At 37.7% G+C, this 21,464-nt stretch overlaps 3 protein-coding genes across 8 annotated transcripts; all 3 read left to right on the top strand.

Moving 5' to 3' along the window:
* The first annotated feature begins 95 nt into the window (after nt 1-95).
* Nucleotides 96-9,975, top strand: LOC306883360 (pre-mRNA-splicing factor SLU7-like). Of its 4 annotated transcripts, none has more exons than XM_079438554.1 (16): nt 96-197; nt 501-677; nt 2,381-2,534; nt 2,628-2,708; nt 3,573-3,737; nt 3,824-3,892; nt 4,020-4,055; nt 4,171-4,296; nt 4,511-4,608; nt 7,538-7,605; nt 7,703-7,842; nt 7,943-8,104; nt 8,212-8,316; nt 8,483-8,557; nt 8,650-8,763; nt 8,868-9,975. In XM_079438554.1, exons 2-16 carry the CDS (start codon nt 520-522, stop codon nt 9,045-9,047), a joined length of 1,731 nt encoding a protein of 576 aa, XP_079294680.1. In that variant the 5' UTR covers nt 96-197; nt 501-519; the 3' UTR covers nt 9,048-9,975. The 4 variants fall into 4 exon arrangements, with proteins under 4 accessions (XP_079294680.1, XP_079294682.1, XP_079294679.1 ...); XM_079438556.1 differs by having other exon boundaries at nt 119-239; nt 505-677; nt 2,358-2,534; XM_079438553.1 differs by having other exon boundaries at nt 119-239.
* On the top strand, nt 9,730-11,796 carry c1qtnf2 (C1q and TNF related 2). 2 transcript variants are annotated; one of them, XM_079438560.1, is made up of 3 exons: nt 9,730-9,880; nt 10,119-10,378; nt 10,723-11,796. In XM_079438560.1, exons 1-3 carry the CDS (start codon nt 9,861-9,863, stop codon nt 11,355-11,357), a joined length of 915 nt encoding a protein of 304 aa, XP_079294686.1. In that variant the 5' UTR covers nt 9,730-9,860; the 3' UTR covers nt 11,358-11,796. The 2 variants fall into 2 exon arrangements, with proteins under 2 accessions (XP_079294686.1, XP_079294687.1); XM_079438561.1 differs by having other exon boundaries at nt 10,063-10,378.
* A 1,327-nt stretch (nt 11,797-13,123) lies between these two features.
* On the top strand, nt 13,124-21,358 carry LOC306883362 (nocturnin-like). Of its 2 annotated transcripts, none has more exons than XM_079438558.1 (3): nt 13,124-13,452; nt 18,865-19,122; nt 19,925-21,352. In XM_079438558.1, exons 1-3 carry the CDS (start codon nt 13,284-13,286, stop codon nt 20,809-20,811), a joined length of 1,314 nt encoding a protein of 437 aa, XP_079294684.1. In that variant the 5' UTR covers nt 13,124-13,283; the 3' UTR covers nt 20,812-21,352. The 2 variants fall into 2 exon arrangements, with proteins under 2 accessions (XP_079294684.1, XP_079294685.1); XM_079438559.1 differs by lacking the exon at nt 13,124-13,452 and adding an exon at nt 16,761-16,949 and having other exon boundaries at nt 19,925-21,358.
* Nucleotides 21,359-21,464: the final 106 nt, after the last annotated feature.

Genomic DNA, 21,464 nt, shown 5'->3' with positions numbered 1-21,464 from the left:
AACACCCACTGCTCAGTTCATTATAGGTGAGGGTCCGGCTGTAAGTTTCCAGTCTTGACCACAGTTATACTTCAGTCCAGCTGAGGGCGTCACGCAGACAGGAAAATACATGCAGCACGTCGCAGCGAAGAAGACGTCAACCGAAAGTGCGCATGTAACACACTTGTAAACAACTCGCAAGCATCCGACTGATAAAGGTGTAAAAAATATTATAGTTTTTGAATTTCCCTAAACAGCAGGTAAATTAATACCGTATTGACTTAAAACTGACGTGTGATTAATACTGCCCATTACTTTCCAAGTTAAATCAACGTCAAATACAAAAGTCGCTGTAAAATACATAAGATATCGTAACCGTCTGGTGTCTGTGTTGATTATTCATCTCTAGTCTCTGTCACGGCAGATTTTGATCTTTTATTTTTTAGACTTCTGTTTTTGTGTGTTTTCGGGAGTTTTTTTCCAGAGGTGATTTATTCTGTATTGATGTCTTTGTATGTAAGTAAGGTGTAGCTGAAGATCATGTCGAAGGAGGAGGAGGGTATCGTTAAAGTGTCGGAAGGGATCGTAGATCTCGAAGAGCCGAAGAAAATGACCCGAGAAGACTGGAGGAAGAAGAAAGAGCTGGAAGAACAGAGAAAATTAGGAAATGCCCCAGCTGAAGTTGACGAGGAGGGGAAGTAGGTTGAGCAGATGAACATAACACATGAGTAGGGTGCACACACTACACTGTGGTGTAAGGTCCAAAAGTTTATTAGGGAGAATATTCAGTGTTTAAAACCTTTTTCACTCTTATTGGAAAATGTACTTTTTGGCTTTACTGACTATCCTGACCAAGAGGAACAGTACTTTTACTTAATTAATTTACTTATTCTGTTGACCAAATTTTACATTCATAAGTGTAAATTTACCAATAAAAACCCCATTTTTATGGTTTTGTTAACTGAAATATGTATTTATATTGACAGTATCAGAGACTCTGTGAATAAGAAAGCTGTAAGAACTTTGAAAGTTTGGGAATTTTACAATTTATTTATTTGATTTTATATATATACATGTATATATGTATTTCTTGTTTATTTTTAAGTTTAATACTTTCCTCCCCCTGGCTACTGTTTTATTTGTTGTAATTTGTCTTTCTATCCTTTTATTTTTATTTATTTTATTATTTTGTTTCTTGATAACATGTTGTATGTTATAGTTCTTCGAATAAAAAAAAAAAAAAAAAAAGAGTAGGGTGCACACTGAACTGTTCATTCATAGATATAATGACTGTAATTTTAAAAAAGAATTAAAGTATTATAGTGATTTTGTTTTTGTCATATATGTTGCAACGTCTCCCCTGACTGTTTTATTGGATCGACTGTTTCTCATCTTTCTCTTGAAAATATCCCATAGATTCTCTATGGGGGTTCAGGTCAGGCATGCTGGCCAATCAAGCACAGTAATATCATGGTCAGCAAACCACTTGGAAGTGGTTTTGGCACTGTGGGCAGGTGCTAAAGTCCTGCTGGAAAAGCAAATCAGCATCTCCATAAAGCTTGTCAGCAGATGGAAGCATAAAGTGCTCTAAAATCTCCTGGTAGACAGCCACATTGATTCTGGACTTGATAAAACACAATGGACCAACACCAGCAGACGTCACGGCACCCCAAATCATCATTGACTGTGGAAACTTCACACTGGACTTCAAGCAGCTTGGGTTCTGTGCCTCTCCAGTCTTCCTCCAGACTCCAGACCTTGATTTCCAAATGAAATGCAAAATTTAAATTTATCTGAAAAGAGGACTCACTTTGGACCACTGAGCAACAGTCCAGTTCTTTTTCTCCTGAAGACATCCGAGCGTGGTGACTCTTGATGCACTGACTCCAGCTTCAATCAACTCCTTGTGAGACTCTCCCAAGTGTTTGAAGCAGCTTTGCTTAACAGTATTCTCAAGCTTGCGGTCATCCCTGTTGCTTGTGCACCTTTTCCTACCCAATGTCTTCCTTCCAGTCAACTTTGCATTTAATATGCTTTGATACAGCACTCTGTAAACAGCCACTCCTTTCAGTAATGACCCTCTGTGACTTACCCTCTTTGTGGAGGGCGTCAATGATTGTCTTCTGGACCATTGCTAAGTCAGCAGTCTTCCCCATTATTGTGGTTTCACAGAACAAGAGATACCCTGAATTAATACTGTAGAGATGGTCGTTTAATGAAACTCAAATGTAAATATTCTAATATATTGAGTTACTGGATTTTGACTTTCATGAGCTGTAAGCTCTAATCATCAAAATTAAAACAAAAAAAATCTTACTTTACATGTTATGAATGTAAAATATATATGAAAGTTTTTCACAATATTCTAATTTTTTTAGATGTACCTGTATTTTGTTACCAGGGATATCAACCCTCATATTCCCCAGTACATCTCATCTGTCCCTTGGTACATCGACCCATCAAAGAGACCCACCCTTAAGCACCAGAGACCCCAGGAAGAGAATCAGAAACAATTTACGCCCATCGGAGATTGGTATAAAAGAGGTGTACAAGAAGTAAGCACTCCCTCTACCCAAATAGTCATGAATTATTAATAAAAAAGTGATTTAGTGTCTGAAACTCTTTTTTATTGCCTCCCTGTCAACTAGAAATCAGTCAGCACAAAATTCAGAAAAGGAGCATGTGAAAACTGTGGTGCCATGACGCATAAGAAGAAAGACTGTTTGGAGGTAAATAGTTAATAATACGTGTTGCGATGATGTTATTATATGTTGGTAAAAGGATAATTCACTCAAAAATGAAATTGTCATTAATTACTCATGTCGTTTCAAAGCCATAAGACCTTCGTTCATCTTTTTAACACAAATTAAGATATTTCTGATGAAATCCAAGAGCTTTCTGACCCTGTATAAACAGCAAGGGTCTTACTACGATCAAGGTCCAGAAGTGTAGTAAGGACCATAACCATAATTTTACAAAGCTACGAGAATACTTTGTGTGTGCAAAGAAAACAAAAATAATGACTTTGTTCAACAATTTCTTCTCTCACGGAACAGTCCTCTGCTATTGTCGGCTAATAATAGCTATTGCTATAATTATAAACAAGGCACAGCACATGCGTGTTCTGTTTTAAATAATTGCTGTTCTTGTCAACTTTTTATTCATCAAAGAATCCAGAAATAAATTTATCATGGTTTCCACAAAAATAAGCTTCACAACTGTTTTTTAACATTGATAATATTAAGACATGTTTCTTGAGCACTAAATCAGCATAATAGAAAGATTTCTGAAGGAGCATTTGACACTGAAGTAATGGCTGCTGATTCAGTTTTTACATCACAGGAATCAATTACAATTTTAACAAACTTTAAAACAGAAAATTTTCTACTTCATTTAAATTGTAAATAAATCACAATATTACTATTTCCTGTTGTTGTTGTTTTTTATCAAATAAATACAGCCATGATTGTAGCTTGAGACTTCTATCAGCAAAATTGAACATTTTTATCCCAAATTTGATCAGTATTGGTGTTGGAAACAAAAACGTCATGTTGCAATTTTGATTAAAATTTGTGCAAAAATGTCTTTCACAGAGACCCAGAAAAGTTGGAGCGAAGTATTCTGGCACAGGCATGGCACCAGATGAGCACCAACAGATTCAGCTCTCAATGGATTATGATGGAAAGAGAGATCGCTGGAATGGGTTCGATCCTGATGAGCACATGCGCATTGTAGAAGAATATGCAAAAGTTGATCTGGTATGTCACGTTGGATATTTTTGTGTATTTATGTTTATCTTATTATACAGATAGTCTATTGATTATTATATTTCTTTTCGTAACAGGCTAAGCGCACTCTTAAAGCTCAGAAACTCCAGGAGGAGTTAGCTTCTGGTAAACTAATGGATCATGCTGTAAGTATTCAAAATTAAATATTTTTTTTCTTGGTGTTTTTCCACTTTCCTTTTGTAGCTAGTATATGTTTGTCATAAGCTTTTATTTACTACCTTTGTTCAACCAAATATTTTGTCTTATATCCAGAATTCAAGGAAGCATCTTGATGATGATGATGCACAGGTATATGTCATATTCAGATGATTTTTTTATGTACATTGCAGATTATAAAATAAAACTCAAATCACAAAGCCACTTCACTCACTCACTGAAACTTTTTTTTCCTCAACCTGTCCAGGACCACAGTAGTGAAGATGAGGATGACGACAAATATGTTGATGATTTCGACATGCCCGGACAAAATTTTGATTCCAAGAGACGAATCACTGTTAGAAACCTGAGAATCCGGGAGGACATCGCTAAGGTAAAAATAACCAATGAATGTTAATTAAAGGCATGACACTACTTGTTTTTTTTTTTAAATACATGAAATTTTATTTATTTATCCCATAAATAAGTAATTAATATGATTAATAAGAGGAGTAATATGCTCTTATCTGGATTAGTAGTTGCATATGATTAAACATTAATATTTTAACCACAGTGTGCTGAATCATGAATCACGTCTTGTTTTACAGTACCTCAGAAATCTGGATCCAAATTCAGCCTACTATGATCCCAAGACTCGAGCCATGAGGGAGAACCCATACGCCAACGCTGGAAAGAATCCAGAGGAGTAGGAGCATTTCTCTACTTCTGTGCATGAAATCAAGGGAAATGTTAGGGAAGTTATAGGCTTCTTATAGAAAGATTGCAGATTGTGTATTAAGTTATGAGTTCACAACACATTATTCACCATTAAGCAAGGCACAAGTTGATCTAATTAAGTACATTTGCATTTATTCATTTAGCAGACGCTTTTATCCAAAGCGACTTACAATTGGGGAATGCTGCATTCTGAATCATTTGTAGAGGTTTGATTGTGCATGATGGAAGTCCAGCCAGAAGTAGAGATGCAACAATACCATTTTTTCAGAACCGATCCGAACCCGAAAATCCAAAATAGCACGTAAACAGTATTCAGTTGAAGAAAAGATGAAAGTTATTCTCAGTACAATCATCCCCATTTAAATCATAAAGTTTGAAAAATAGATTTAAAATCATGTGTAAGGCACATGCTGTTGTTGCACATAAAATATTAATGTTTAGAATAGTGCAAATACAAACACCATTAGAAACTCATAGTTCAGCATCACACAGCATGATGTGGGTTAAAATGAGAGCCCATTTCTCTCCAAAACGGTGCCAGTTTTGTTTTGTAATAAAGAAATAAGAATAACTAAACTTGATAATTTGTTACAATTTTAATATAAATGCACATTGTTCTAGAAGGATGGCATCATGCCATACCTTTTATACATTTACTCGAATTATGTTGATAAAAAAGGAAAAATGCATTAAATAGCAGAGTGTTTCTGGGGAAACTTTTTCAAAAGAAAACACAAACGCACATCTCTTTGCTGAGCCGCGGCGGTCTCTGTGAATCAGCAGCATCCACAACTGAATGGAACAAAAAGTGTTGAACTTGAAAATTGTTTATGCAGGAGTGCACTTCCTAAATGAAGGCGAATTGTATAAAATGGATTAAAAAGTTTATTAATGAGCTGCAGTTTTATTACATCACGCACTGACACAGATGCAGTGTATTAACGCCACAAATCGTTTGACAGTGTATCCAACACACTTTTCACACGCGCTCAAACTCATCAAAAGTCAACAAGCAACAACGACTTATCCAAGTGACTCCTGCAGAACGCACGCGAGAGAGACGAGACTCATAAGTGAGTGGGAATTTACCGAATATGGCACTTGCGGTAGTTAACACTGTATGCAATACCCGCAACAAATACAAATATGTAATATACAAAAAGCATACAAATCATTTAGTAAGCAGAAATCCAAAATTTACCTTAACATATTAGAGGAAGATGTGACTGAATTGATGTTTGAAGAATGCACTTCCAGCAGCCATGATAAACAGCAGTTGGCAAAGTTTTCTATGCACAATTTGATTTGATGAAAGTCACGAGACTTCTCTCTATCCAATCACATTAATGGATAAAAATTAAATTAAAATAAGCATGTAACGACCACAAACGGAGGAAAATAGCAGAGTAAAAGTACCGATACATCACTTAAAATGTACTCAAGTAAAAGTACACAATTTTTAAACTACTCAAAAAAGTATAATTACTGATAAAAACGACTTAATTACTGTAATGTGAATATTTGTAATTTGTTACTTCACACCCCTGCAGAATAGTATACGCACAATATCGGATTTGGATTGTTCTCGTCTGACCGATACTCGATCCGCAGAAAATGACAGTATCGGAGCCGATACCGATCCTGAGTATCGGATCGATGCATCCCTAGCCAGAAGAGCATTGCAGTATTCCAGCCTAGAAATAACAAGGGCCTGGACAAGAAGTTGTGCAGCATGCTCCATGATGAGGGGCCTGATCTTTCTGATGTTGTGCAATGCAAACCTGAAAGATCGAGTAGTTTTTGCAATGTGGCCTTTGAAAGTCGGTCATCAAAGATTACAACCAGATTTCTGACCGAACTTGATGCTGTTGTTGATGAGCCTAGCTGGATGGTGAAGTCATGCTGTAGAGTCGGATTGGCAGGGAAGACAAGAAGCTCAGTCTTTGCCAGGTTGAGCTGTAGGTGATGTCCATGCTGAGATGTCTACCAGGCAGCCTGAAATCCATGCAGCTACCATTGGATCATCTGGTTGAAATGAGAGCTAGAGCTGTGTCTCATCAGCATAGCAATGGTAGGAGAAGCCATGTGCCTGTATGATGGGTCCCAGTGATGTAGTGTATATGGAGAAGAGGAGGGGTCCAAGAACTTATCCCTGAGGAACCCCAGTGACCAGTTGGTGTGCTTTGAATACCTCCCCTCCCCAGGCCACCTACCAGTGAGATAGGATTCAAACCAGCGAAGTGGAATCCCTGTGATGCCCAGTGATGAAAGTGTGGACAGGAGGATCTGATGATTCACGGTGTCAAAAGCGACGATAGATCCATAAAAATAAGAACTGATGATTTGGAATCAGCTTTTGCAATCCGCAAGGCTTCAGTGACTGACAGTAGCGCAGTCTCAGCTTATTGGCCACTCCTGAAACCTAACTGGTTAGCATCCAAATGGTTGTTCTGTGAGATAAATAATGATACCTGGTTAAAAACAACTCGTTCAAATGTTTTTGCTATCTAAAAGTGAAGTGTTTAATGGTGATTTTTTTGAGCAGTGGGGTTACCTGCGCCTGCTTGAATGCAGTGGAGAAAGTGCCTGTGAGGAGAGATGTGTTGATGATGTGTGTGAGTGATTGGAGAAAGTATGAGGGAAGAGGGTCTAGTGGGCATGTTGTAGGATGGCTGGAGAGGAGAAGTTTGGATACTTCTGCCGCAGTTTATTGGATTGTAAATTGCTTTGGATGAAAAAAGTCTGTTAAATTCCAAAAATGCTGATAGCTTACTAATCTGAAAAAAATACATCACTATAAGTGATGTAAGTGTACATTTTTGAGTCATACCATATTTGAGTGTCTGTTTCTGTAGTTGTCTCTGCCTTTCCTTAAAATGATGTGTTTGGTTTGGCAGGGTGGGCTACGCTGGAGACAACTTTGTGCGCTACTCTGGAGACACCATTTCCATGGCCCAGACACAACGTGAGTATTCTTTGTCATCTCCTACCTGATGTTAAATGCGGGCTCCAGACTCTCAGTTCCTGTTGGCCTGACATTGTTTTGTGTGTTTCCTCTGCAGTCTTTGCTTGGGAAGCCTATGAGAAAGGATCTGAAGTTCACCTCCAGGCAGATCCAACCAAGCTGGAGCTTCTCCATCAGTCCTACAAAGTCAAAAAAGACGATTTCAAAGAAAAACAGAAAGAGAGTATTTTGGAAAAGGTACAGTTTAGCATATCCTTTTTTTCTTTTTTACACAAAGCAAAATTTCCTTTTTCCCCTACTCTGCGTGCTGATGGCTTCATGTCGCACCTCTCTGCAGTATGGTGGGGAGGAACACTTGGACACCCCTCCGCGAGAGCTTCTGCTGGCTCAGACAGAGGAGTATGTGGAGTATTCCCGTCACGGGGCTGTGTTGAAAGGACAGGAGAAGGCTGTGGCCTGTTCCAAATACGAGGAGGACGTGCTCATTAATAACCACACGGTAAGTTACCTGGCACTACTTGAAATGTTACATAACTGGACCAGTTACATAATACTGATAGATTTTGTTTTATGAATGCTAAAGATTTTTTCCTTTGGGTTTTGCAGTGTATCTGGGGATCATATTGGAAAGATGGTCATTGGGGTTACAAATGCTGCCTCTCGATGGTGAAGCAAAGTTACTGTACAGGAGAAGCTGGCAAGAAAGTTTCGGTGAGTATCAGATGTATTATATGCAATTATGTTTCAAAGCATTTGTTTTAAATTATTTCATCTTATTATTTGTTTTATTTTTATAATTATTAAATGCATAATATTTTTCTTGTTTTTATCCAACACAAATATTCTCTAAAAACAAGTTTTCTGCTTATTTTTTCAGAACAATTCTTGTATTCCATTTGAAGACGATGTAGAGGAGGCCGAAACAAGTAAAGAACCAAAGACTCTTTTACAGGTACAGTAATCGCCACCTTTTTGTGATGTAATTCCAATGGAAGAACATGGCAGGAAGATGATTGTATTATATTAATATGTTTTTATTCACAGATGCACCAGGAAAAAATGAAAGACAAGAAAAAGAAGAAAAAGAGCAAGAAACATAGAGATTCTGACAGCAGTGATGAGGAAGATGAAGCAAAAAAGAAAGAAAAGCTGAAGAAGGTGGGTGGGCTGTTCCTGCCACACAAACTCGTATATGCGTATTCAGATGTTTCTGTACTCTACAAAGGTTATTGTAAAATAAAATACTGTGTCTTTCTGTGCAGGCATTGAGTGCGGAGGAGCAGAGGCTGATGCAGGTGGCTGAAATGATGCAGCTCGATGAGAGGAAACGACCATACCACAGCCTAAAGGAAGTGTGTGAACCCACAGAGGAGGAGATGGAAGCCTTCCGCATGAAACGCTGCCGACCCGATGACCCCATGGCCTCTTTCCTGGGGCAGTGAATGAAAACATAATGTCTTTTGTCACCGACCACAGAGATCTCATAGTCTCAGTTATTGTAAAATCTGTTATTGATGACTCGTGTTACAAAAACACCACTGTCGTTGAGTTAATAATGGGAAACATCCCATATTATTAGCACATAAAAGTCTGTTAGAAGTTTTCACATCTTTTTGTTTTGTATAACTCTGCATCTATTATAGTAGAAAATAAATCAGATTTTCATAGTTATTTTTATTTTGACCATACATAAACATTGTTTTATTAGTCTTTTAATTATAAATTGCCCAATAAATTACAAATGGTATATGTTTGGAGAATCATCTCTTTTGATTTAACAAATTTGTTCCATTCTCCCTTTCCAAGGTATTTAAATGGATTCATAATAAAAATGACCAGTGGTTGACATTAAACATATTTAAACCTGAACATGGCTATGTTTGGTTTTGTTATGCTTTCTAAGCAGCATGTAATCTAAAGCATTGCAAATACTTAGAAGTGTTGAGAGTGTTTGATGTAAACAAGCACATTTTACATGGCTGCTTTTTTGTGGTTTTGTATAATATAATCTAAAGCTATTTTATTGATTTTGGGCTGCAGAAATATACTATAACAGTCTGACAAGTTTTCAAATGAATCTCCTCCCCCAGTTTGTTCAATTACATCATGTATGAACTATCTGGCAGAGCACGTCCGTGCTAAAACTGGGTGGATGCTTGCAAAGTTGTGTGGAGGACATGTAAGATACAAATCGATTCACAATCTTGTTTATATTCTCCGCATTTGACTAAGAGCTGCCGGACCTTTACATTGCAATGGCAATCTCATTCCTCTGGTGAGGATTTTTTCTAATGCATGCTTTGAATTTGTTGTATAATTGTGCTCTGTGATCTGTTACTTACATTTACTACCTAAATAAAACTGCTGACTAATAAATCAAGTTACAACCTGCATTATTCATAACCTGCATGTATATAATGTGATTTATGGTGCATGACTCTGTATATGTATATACAGGAAATCCATGGAAATTCCCCACAACAAAAATCTGGTCCCATCTGCTTTGGTTGCAGGCACAGCTGCATCATGCATCAGTTACCGCTGGCTGTTTGCCTGCTGTCTCTGTTCTCTGTGTTGACTGTAGACTCATCCAAGAAGGGACGCAACTTCACCATACATTCATCACAGCTTAGCTGCAGTTTGCCTGGCCCTCAGGGTCCTCCAGGGAGTCCAGGTGCAGCAGGTGCCAGTGGTAACGTAGGCAAGATGGGGATGCCAGGTGTTGATGGCCAGGATGGAAAGGACGGTGACATGGGACAGAGGGGAGAGAAAGGTAAAGCATATGATCATGTCTGTTGCAGTTATAATGCCATTAATAAAAATAACATTCAAAGTATTAAAATATATTTCATTTCTATAAAATATTAAATTATATTATTATTTTTAAATATTTTTTATCTGATACATTTTTAACTTTGGTTTATATTATTATTATTTATTTTCTATCTGTAGTATCTTTTTATAGCTCAAGGTCACATTAAAAATATATAAAAGTATAAATATGAAATCACATTTGGACAATGAAAATAAAATAGGTGAGTTATTTCATAATACATGATAAAAAGATGTCTGCAAAATAAATAAAGACATTTTTAGAATTTTATTCTCAAATGTTAGGGGAACAGGGCCGTCCTGGGAACCCTGGAAAACATGGACCACAAGGACGTCCAGGGCTTGTTGGGAAGGCAGGGCCAAGGGGCCTTAAGGGGGTGCGAGGGGCACCTGGTGTGTCTGGAGTCTCAGGGATAAAAGGAGAGATGGGAGATGTGGGGGAAACCGGCGCCCCTGGAGGCTGTGACTGTGGAGCAGAGGCACAATCTGCTTTCTCAGTAGCAGTAACCAAGAGCTATCCCAAGGAACGTACGCCCATTCGCTTTAACCGGATTTTAATGAACGAGGGTGGTCATTACAATGCCACCAGTGGCAAGTTTAACTGTGCAATTCCTGGTGTGTATTACTTCACATATGACATCACGCTGGCAAACAAACATCTGGCGATCGGACTTGTCCACAATGGCCAGTACAAGATCAAAACATTTGATGCCAACACAGGAAACTATGACGTGGCCTCAGGATCAACAATACTTAGACTGCAAAAAGGAGATCAGGTCTGGCTTCAGATCTTTTATTCAGAACAAAATGGACTGTTCTTTGATCCATTCTGGACTGACAGCCTTTTCACAGGATTTCTCATTTTTGCTGATCAGGATGCTCCAAATGAGGCAAATATGACTAATTCTGGATCAACCTGATTGAACTTCACATTTGTTAAATATTCATTTTATCATATGGCCCCAATAATCTGTGTTAACAGATATATAGAAACTAATTCAGAATTGTAATAAATACTATAATAACATAAATAATACTAAAATAACTGAATGAAAAAATTCAACAAGACTGAAAAAAGCACTGTAATTGAACAAATTCATCTGAATAAAGATCGAAAATAGTAATAAAGATAGTCTTTTCGATATTTAATTTTTGCTGATCAGGCTGCTCCTAATGAAGTGAATATGATGACCAGTTCTGTATCGACCTGATTGAACGGTTCATTTGTTTCATATTTTATCAAATAGACCCCAATAACCCTGTGTTTACAGATCCACCACATCAGTATTAGAGCAAAACAAAACATGGACATGTGGAAGGATTACCAGACCAGAAATAAATCATTATTGATTAAGTGTCAAAAAACATGAGTTGTCAAGTCCCAATTTATTCCTTATAAATTATGAAAAACTATTTTCTTATAAGTTTTTTTCAACTTTGACCTCAGGCCTCAAAAAATTATCTTTTACCCCAAGGGACTTTTAGCCACGTTATACTCTATGTTAGATACACTTGGCCTTTGATCTTCTACAATGCTGTTTTGTTAATGATCCCCCCATTTCTATTGTTTATTTACTATTCACATAATCTGATTTTGTATACAGTTCAAAGGTTTAGTAGACCTTGTCCACGCTGTCACTGGAGATGTGTGAAACCTTCCTTTTGAAGTCCGAAAATAGCAACCATGCTGCTGCAATCATCTAATCAATATAGGTTCATGGGCAAAAGCACTATGTACACAAACAGTAGAGCAGTTGTTGAGCCTGTGATCACTCATGTGATCAATAAAGGTTAAGTAATGAAACTTTGGCCTGGTTTCACAGACAGGGTTTAGACTAAACCAGGATTAGGTAATAAAACATAGTTAAAAACATAAAACATAGTAATATAAACATAGTTCATTTAGGACATTCAAGTAATTTTTCTTTATAAATGTGCCTTAGAAAAAAAAAAAAAACATTACAGGTGTGCATCTTGAGACAAAACAAAGGCACTGATATATTTTAAGATCAGTCAGTGCAAGTTTCTTTCAGTTAAAACAGCTCAGACTTACATTTTAGTCCAGGACTAGGCTTAAGCCTTGTCTGTGAAACCGGGGGTATGCTTATGCGATATTTGTATCATACTGCAATCTGCCCCTCAAATCCCACTGCAATATCTTTTTAAATGCGCATATTCTTTTTATTTAAGCTTTAATTCTGCCTTTTCAGCCACTGATGTCTCTAATAGGCTACGAGTATTTCTTCTTATAACAAGAGGATTACTAGAAAATCATGTCACCAAATATGGAATGTTCGTATGAGCTCTGAAAATCGTACAATGTACGTCAATGACGACGAAATATTCTAATTTCTTAGAATGTCTTAGAACGTTCGATCGTGATTGGCGGGAGTAGCTCCAAGCCCCTCCCATTGTACGGATTTTACTGGGTGTCCTTTGGCAGTGGGACTAAACCATTGTGTAGGTGAACATAGCGTTAACAAATTTGAGCTTTTTTGAATTTTTGTACATATGTTTTGGATTAATTTTGAAAATTTGAAATAATAACAGTAATCATAATAATTCATATAGAGAATAATTTAATATATTATGCTATTTTATTAGTGCATGAAAATCTAATCTACTGAACTCCCCTATCAAGACGTGTCACCCGGGAATATTATGAAACTTCTACCGGCGTTTTTCCAAACAGTGAAAAGACAACGAAACGTGTCTAAGTAGTATCCAAAATGGCTTTTACAATATAGGTTTGTAAACTTATTTCTTACTTAGCTATACTTAAAGCCATAGTTTGGCTTTTATCAGTTGAAACTGCAGTTCGAAGGACTGTCTATCGAAAAAGAGCAATGTATCCGGCCCGGCGCTGTTCATCGCTGCTTCACCGAGACTTGGCCGCAGTCTGTCTCTCATCACTGGAGACACATCCGCTGAAGAAAAGCAGCCTTCCGAGTTCACGAGTTCATCCTCCTCCAACAAGATCCAACTCATCACCCGTTATGTTCGGTTCTTTACAAGGTAATATAAGATTTCGTCGCATACGCTTTCCGTTCCTAGACAGTAGGTGACTTTAACGCTCGACGATTTGAGACAGAATCAGTTATTTGGGTTTTATGTGGTGCAGTGTGCGAGGATTGAGGAGAATCTCATGTCTAAATGTAAAGAATGTGATTTGAGATCATATCAGTTAGGGTGTCCCTCGTGCTCTAACACAGATGACTCATGTACAGTAAGAGGGAGAGTGATGACTTGTCATGGAAACATATTGCAGTTTCCCATAGCAAACCCCCAATTTGATTTTATGTAAAAGGCATTTTATGATCTTTATTCAAATGCATTTGTTCATTTTTTTTTTTAATTCTCGAACAAATCTGTGACCAAAAGCAGTATTATTTTAGTATTATTTATACTAACAGTATTCATTTTGAATTAGCTTTATTTTCATATTTTTGTTTTTAATTTTAAATTATGTGCATTCGTCATTTTTTTTTTTTTTTCCATTCAGATTTAATTTTTTTTTTATTTCAGCTTTAGTAATTTTAGTACTTCAACTAAAATTCTATTCGTTTAGTTGCCAAGGTATCATTTCTAATTTAAGTTTAAGCATTTCATCTAATTAAGCCTTAATTTGATGTATACTTTTGTTACATTATTATTATTATATTTAGTTTTTTTAATGTTGTTTGCTTGGGTTAGTTTGGTGTTCTCTACTTGGATCTATTCTAGTGTGCCTTCAAGGTAATTTGATAGTCCTGCTAAAGGTCAGTGAACAGTACATCCATTAAACAGCCTCCTAACAGTTCAATCCCAAACTGAACAGAGCTTTTCTAGGTTATCTGAGTGAGATATGCTCTCTTTTTAGATTTATCAAACTCATCCTCTGTGCAATTGCCTAATGAAAAGATGGAAAGTGACAAACACATACTAAATTAAACCAACAAGGTTTTACCAGCAAACAGATAAAACTCTGCAGTGGAAGTGATTCCAGCTCTGTGTGAAAAATGCCCCTGCAGGACTGCTCTTCTGTAAGGAATTTGACCTGAAACAGGACAAGGTCTGGGAACAGTGATGTTATGTAAGTTAGACTGAATAAGCAAATAAAAGCAGCTCCAGTAATTGCTGGGGTATTAACAGTAAAGAACTAGTATTTTGCTGATTGTAAATGGTAAAATTCGGATTTATAAAAGTATTAACCTCCTCAAGACAGTAAATGCCTGCAAATACACTCACCTAAAGGATTATTAGGAACACCTGTTCAATTTCTCATTAATGCAATGATCTAATCAACCAATCACATGGCAGTTGCTTCAATGCATTTAGGGGTGTGGTCCTGGTCAAGACAATCTCCTGAACTCCAAACTGAATGTCAGAATGGGAAAGAAAGGTGATTTAAGCAATTTTGAGCGTGGCATGGTTGTTGGTGCCAGACGGGCCGGTCTGAGTATTTCACAATCTGCTCAGTTACTGGGATTTTCATGCACAACCATTTCTAGGGTTTACAAAGACTGGTGTGAAAAGGGAAAAACATCCAGTATGCGGCAGTCCTGTGGGCGAAAATGCCTTGTTGATGCCAGAGGTCAGAGGAGAATGGGCCGACTGATTCAAGCTGATAGAAGAGCAACTTTGACTGAAATAACCACTCGTTACAACCGAGGTATGCAGCAAAGCATTTGTGAAGCCACAACACGCACAACCTTGAGGCGGATGGGCTACAACAGCAGAAGACCCCACCGGGTACCACTCATCTCCACTACAAATAGGAAAAAGAGGCTACAATTTGCACGAGCTCACCAAAATTGGACGGTTGAAGACTGGAAAAATGTTGCCTGGTCTGATGAGTCTCGATTTCTGTTGAGACATTCAGATGGTAGAGTCAGAATTTGGCATAAACAGAATGAGAACATGGATCCATCATGCCTTGTTACCACTGTGCAGGCTGGTGGTGGTGGTGTAATGGTGTGGGGGATGTTTTCTTGGCACACTTTAGGCCCCTTAGTGCCAATTGGGCATCGTTTAAATGCCACGGCCTACCTGAGCATCGTTTCTGACCATGTCCATCCCTTTATGACCACCATGTACCCATCCTCTGATGGCTACTTCCAGCAGGATAATGCACCATGTCACAAAGCTCGAATCATTTCAAATTGGTTTCTTGAACATGACAATGAGTTCACTGTACTAAAATGGCCCCCACAGTCACCAGATCTCAACCCAATAGAGCATCTTTGGGATGTGGTGGAACGGGAGCTTCGTGTCCTGGATGTGCATCCCACAAATCTCCATCAACTGCAAGATGCTATCCTATCAATATGGGCCAACATTTCTAAAGAATGCTTTCAGCACCTTGTTGAATCAATGCCACGTAGAATTAAGGCAGTTCTGAAGGCGAAAGGGGTCAAACACAGTATTAGTATGGTGTTCCTAATAATCCTTTAGGTGAGTGTATATATCCACAGCAAAGGATGTAACCGAGTATTTAATACTGACGTAGTCCAAAGTTAGAATTTTAAAAAATCTGACACTGAAAAATCCATAATAATGAACTACTAGTGTAGACATGTCCCTCTTAATGTCTTGATTACATTCTTAATCCAAGGTGTAGCTTCTCATTAAATGTCATTAAGACATAGTTTCAGGTTATGGTTGGTGTGCATCATCTTCACACCTAATGAGGCTGTCAGCATGTCTCTTAATCAGAGAATAGCTTTGTTTGGTCACTAATTCTCAAATGTGATAGTTTTACCTAGCCTAATTTTACATCATCAGATTAAAGTATGCATACAAGTCCCTATGCAATACAGGCAAATATAAAGTTTACAACAGTTCTTTAGTTATGAATGCAGTAGATATATAAGGTATGAACAACAATTTCGTATAGCATTTATTAATCTGAGTAAATGTTAATTTATAAATATACTGTTGTAGTTAACATACTGTATAGTTAAGGAACTGTTTTCTATTTTAAGATATTTTATGTCATTTAATCCTGTGACTACTCCAGTCTTCAGTGTCATGATATACGGTATGTAATGAATGAACTAATGTTAACAATTTTAAAATTGTGAGCTTATTACATTCCAGACTAAGTAGCCACACTGTCCTCCTCAAATCATATATTAAATTAGAGCTGAAGTGTTCTCTTCATCGTGCATAACCGTGTGTGTGTACAGGCATGTATCGGGTCCCTCTCGCGATGTTCAAATGAGTCATTGTTCAGAATGAATGGCAGGGGAAGCACAGACACACTGGTTCATTCAGGAACCCCTTTGTGTAGGAACACACACACAGATACACTCACTGTCATATCCGCAGCCCCCAGAATCTTCACATACGTAAGCGTGCGAGCTCAGTGGGTGGATGCTAGTGCTCTCTCTGTCTATCGTACACTAACCCACTGACTGGACACTGGATCAGCACTGGATTAGTCCTGGACTCCCTCAAAGTCAAGGAGAAGAGGATTGTGCCTTTAGATCACATGCATCGGAGACAGTCAGTGGAAAAGGATATAATTAGAGGTATTTTTTAGTTCTTTAGATGAATAAGATCTAAATGTTAAGGGCCATATACCCTGACTAGTCATTGATTTAGTTACAGCAGCTGTCTAGAGATGGTGGGTTTACTTAGACAAGATGACAAATATGATAGCAACTCATTCTAATAAGATGATTTGCTCCTCAAAACATGTTTATTTTTATTGTCATTTTCAATGTTGTAACTGTTGTGCTGCTTAATATAATATTTTTTGTTGAAACCATAAATTTGGCAACATAAATATATTTATTTGATACATTTATTGCCTTTTCCTTCCTTAATGTTTTAAACAAACAAATAAATAAATAAACGTTTGAACATTAATGTAAATGTAAGATTAAGATGACAAGAATGGAACATTTGCTGCCATGATGCTACTGTTTTTGATTGTTACTAATGTTTTCTGAGGGGTTTTAGTATATGGTTGTGCAGTTGCTAGAGTATTCTGGGTGTTTTTAGTCCAAGTCAAATTGGGTTGCTTAGGAAAGTAATAGAAAACTTCTCCACAACAAGTTAAATGATTTGAGTTATTATTCCTGTTTAATACAAGTTAGTATAAGGAGGTTTATATACACTAAGTATAAGCTATAGTAATGGTGATTCTAGTGCAAACAGGACTAATAAAGGTTCCTGTTTCCTGTCCACAAGGAGATTAGTGTTTCCTGCAGCACTGTTTGTTCTGGATATTGTGTCTGTGAGTGTGGTTGAGTTGTCATGACAGACAGTACACAGCAGATTCCATGACTGCAGTTAACCCACTGTCTATTACCATGATCAATAATTTACATAGCTGTAAACTAGCATACAAAAGTCTTTGTGTCCATCAAGATTGAAGAGGGTAATGAGATTAATTAAATATTGTTTATAAAGGTATACAAGCCAAGAAAGATGTGCACACCCATGCAAGAATGTTAATAGATGATTCATATCTAGTTAAACTTCTTCTAAAGACTCAAAACAAGCCCAGACAGATGCTGAGGCATCAGAGACACGTCCCTTCTGAACTTATCAGTGCTTTTAAAAGGAGTAGTACTTTTCAACATTTGATCAAAACACTGTGAGATATCACAGTAACAAAATAATGTTGTTTCTAGTTTAACTTTTTGAATTAGACCTTAGTAATACACATTATGAACAACAACAGACAGACCTAATTGATCTGCACTTTAACCATGTGCTGTCATACTACTGTTTATATTTTCATACACAGTGCACTGTGTATTTATATCATTTGCCATTGTTTGTTTTGTTGAAAGTATGTTGTGTTGTCTTTCAAACTACGTACAAGTGAGTAACAGCAGTTTCTGCATCACAACATGCTATAGGCCTATGTTTTTTTAATCTTGCGTGTGCATAATTTTTTAAGTCTTGATTTTATGTGCAATATTTGTACAATTAATTTGTGACTGCAGGAATAGTTGAAAAAATTGTAAAAATGTGAACAAAATGTGAAAAAAAACTACTTATTTTGATTTATATACCCTATATTACTGTACTATAGAAAGATTTTCTGTTAATAAATATTCATCAATTATTATGAATCTGTAAAGTTTTATAAAAACTTGTACAGCTATATTAGAGTGTGTATAACATGTTTTGTGGTGTGCGCGCTTTTGTGACATGAGGACCCAAATTTGTATAATGACATGGGTGACAGGCATTACAAGGAGAAGGTGACTTATGAGGACATTGCCCCATGTCCCCATTTTTCAAAATGCTTATAAATCATACAGAGTGAGTTTTTTTGAGAAAGTAAAAATGCACAAAGTTTCCTGTTAGGGGTAGGGTTAGGTTTAGGGTTGGTGTAGAGCAATAGCACATACAGTTTGTACAGTATAAAAACCATTACGCCTATGAAATGTCCTTGTAATTCACAAAAACAAACGTGTGTGTGTGCAGTGTGTCAGATGGGAAGCAGCAGCAGTAGACTCTTCAGTACTCTGGCCCAGACTCTGAGCAGCGCTGCGCTGGCAGACCCGCATGTGGATACTGATGACTACGAGTATGAGCAGGCTGACCCGGATGCGCTGTTGCGTGAATGTAAGGAGATTTTGAGGAACCGGCCTCCTCGACTGCACCGAGACTTTATGATGACCAGAGCCTGTTCACTGCAGGACACACCCATCCGTGTCATGCAGTGGAACATCTTAGCACAAGGTACAGAGTCTGTCTGCTTTTTTCATGTGTTTGATTTATAGTTGATTCACAGGAATCAACTATAAATAAGGTAACTTAAACCAGGCCTTTATGCTTTTTAGTGCCTAAAATATTAAGGCAGCTATATAATTGCATGTGTGAGAAAAATAAGTGTGATGTTTTCTCTTAAGTAAAAAATATATTTTTATATTGCAGAAAAAAAAAAACTTCTCCCAAAAAACATTAAATACCTGAATATATACCATCATTCAAAAGTTTGAAGTCTGTAAGATTAAATTTTTTTGTTTTTGAAATTCTCTTAGACCAAGTGGATAGTAAAAACAGTAATATTATGAATTATTTGCTGTATATAGCTGTTTTTATTTTAAAGTGTAACTTATTCCTTTGATGCAAAGCTGCATTTTCAGAATCATTATTCCAGTCTTCAGTGTCACATGATCAATCAGAAATCATTCTATGCTGATTTTGCCGCTCAATAAAAGTATTAACAGTTTGAAAAAATGTAAAATGAATTTTACGATTAAAAATTAAAATCATACTCATGACATACATTTACACATAAATTAACAATAAAATAATACTGACCAGTGTTTATAAACAATATAAAGTCAAATTCTGTAATTAATAAATATTTTATTTCAGAATTTATGAAGCAGTTGTAGCACACACATCCAGCCCCCAGTTTAAAAACTCCTTGCTTAATGTTTATAAAACTGAAGACGCTTCACCTTTCACTGCAATGCTCCCATATGGTGCTCAAAACGTGACGTAAATGTTCTTCATTGTTCTTGTGTATCTGCAGCTCTGGGTGAAGGCAAGGACGGTTTTGTGCGCTGCCCAATGGAGGCATTGAACTGGCCAGAGAGGAAGTATCTCATACTGGAAGAGATCCTTACCTACAGGCCAGATGTGCTGTGTCTACAGGAGGTGGACCACTACTTCGACACCTTCCAGCCGGTGCTCGCCAGCTTAGGCTACCAGAGCAGCTTCTGCCCCAAGCCATGCTCCCCCTGCCTGGACGTTCACAATAACAACGGCCCCGATGGCTGCGCTCTGTTCTTCAACCGCCGCCGCTTCCAGCTGCTCCACACCGCTCACCTCAGACTCTCTGCCATGTTGCTCAAAACCAACCAGGTTGCTATCGTGGCTACGCTTCGCTGCAGGTTCACAGGTCAAGTCTTCTGCGTTGCAGTAACACACCTGAAAGCGCGGAGCGGCTGGGAGGTGTTTCGAAGCGCACAGGGGGCTCACCTCCTCCAGCAGCTCTGCGAACTAACCACACAGTCGTACCCGGAGATGGATGATGAAAACCGGACTAGGGTTGGGGAAGGCGAAGAGGGTATTCCATTGGTGGTATGTGGGGATTTTAACGCGGAACCAAGTGAGGAAGTGTACAGGCGCTTTATGACTTCTCCTCTGGGGCTAGATAGTGCTTACAAGTGTTTGAGTGAGGATGGGAACACAGAGCCGCCCTACACCAGCTGGAAGATCCGGCCCAGCGGAGAGAGCCGCTCCACCTTGGACTACATTTGGTACTCGGAAAGAGCGTTCCAGGTGAATGCTGTGCTAAAGATACCAAGCGAAGAGCAGATCGGGCCGGACCGGCTTCCATCATATCATTATCCCTCTGATCATCTGTCACTGGTTTGTGACCTAAGCTTTAGTCAGCAGCCTCATAGGCTCATGTAGCTGTCAATCATTAGAGCTCTCCAATAGGGATCCAGAGCAGCTTAGGACATTCCTAGAGTATGTGTGAGCACATCTGAATGTGAGAATGCATTATTTGCATTATTGCGAAGAATGTTAACATATTTTATTCACATTTTTACCTGCTGATGTAGGTCTTAATGCACCTGTGCTTATTATTTTCCTTGATGGAGATTAAATATTATTATGCTCTCATTGTTTGTTAAACAGAGGTTGTGCGATATATTGTAATTTATTTAGTTTCTAAAGCATGATCTCAGGAAGACGCACATTCTCGATTAAAAGGTTCCACAAGTGGAAAGATGTTTATATTTATACTGACTGTACTTTTTCTTTTAGTAACACTGTAATCATTGATATGCTTGCAACTGACCAGTAATCTCTAAATACATCACAGTGTATTTAAATTGTGTGGTCTCACATTCACAGCAAATTTAACATGATAGCAAGCTTGACTCCGTGCAATTAAAGATGACATTAAACTTAAGTTTAGACATTAAAATTACTGTCTAAGCTTACCATACTTTGCATTGCTTCCTATTTGTTGTGCACTGGCTCTTTATCATTTATTTGCCTATAAACAGCCTAGTTACTAATATCCATAATTTTACCTTCTCTGATATCAATGGCATCTT

This window comes from Barbus barbus (assembly GCF_936440315.1).
Source record: "Barbus barbus genome assembly, chromosome: 17".
Lineage (NCBI taxonomy): Eukaryota > Metazoa > Chordata > Actinopteri > Cypriniformes > Cyprinidae > Barbus > Barbus barbus.
The sequence above is the reverse complement of the archived record's forward strand: the minus strand, read 5'-3'. Positions and strand labels throughout refer to the sequence as shown.

What these genes read in the sequence shown, in the direction of transcription:
- LOC306883360 (XM_079438554.1), top strand. Translation starts at nt 520, where the DNA reads ATGTCGAAGGAGGAGGAGGGTATCGTTAAAGTGTCGGAAGGGATCGTA. An exon ending in AGAAGAAAGACTGTTTGGAG is followed by an intron (nt 2,709 to 3,572) that starts GTAAATAGTTAA and finishes TGTCTTTCACAG; the next exon opens with AGACCCAGAAAAGTTGGAGC. An exon ending in AAGCTGGCAAGAAAGTTTCG is followed by an intron (nt 8,317 to 8,482) that starts GTGAGTATCAGA and finishes TTATTTTTTCAG; the next exon opens with AACAATTCTTGTATTCCATT.
- LOC306883362 (XM_079438558.1), top strand. Translation starts at nt 13,284, where the DNA reads ATGTATCCGGCCCGGCGCTGTTCATCGCTGCTTCACCGAGACTTGGCC. An exon ending in TATGTTCGGTTCTTTACAAG is followed by an intron (nt 13,453 to 18,864) that starts GTAATATAAGAT and finishes GTGTGTGTGCAG; the next exon opens with TGTGTCAGATGGGAAGCAGC. An exon ending in GTGGAACATCTTAGCACAAG is followed by an intron (nt 19,123 to 19,924) that starts GTACAGAGTCTG and finishes GTGTATCTGCAG; the next exon opens with CTCTGGGTGAAGGCAAGGAC.
- c1qtnf2 (XM_079438560.1), top strand. Translation starts at nt 9,861, where the DNA reads ATGGCAATCTCATTCCTCTG. An exon ending in ATGGCAATCTCATTCCTCTG is followed by an intron (nt 9,881 to 10,118) that starts GTGAGGATTTTT and finishes CTTTGGTTGCAG; the next exon opens with GCACAGCTGCATCATGCATC. An exon ending in GGGACAGAGGGGAGAGAAAG is followed by an intron (nt 10,379 to 10,722) that starts GTAAAGCATATG and finishes CTCAAATGTTAG; the next exon opens with GGGAACAGGGCCGTCCTGGG.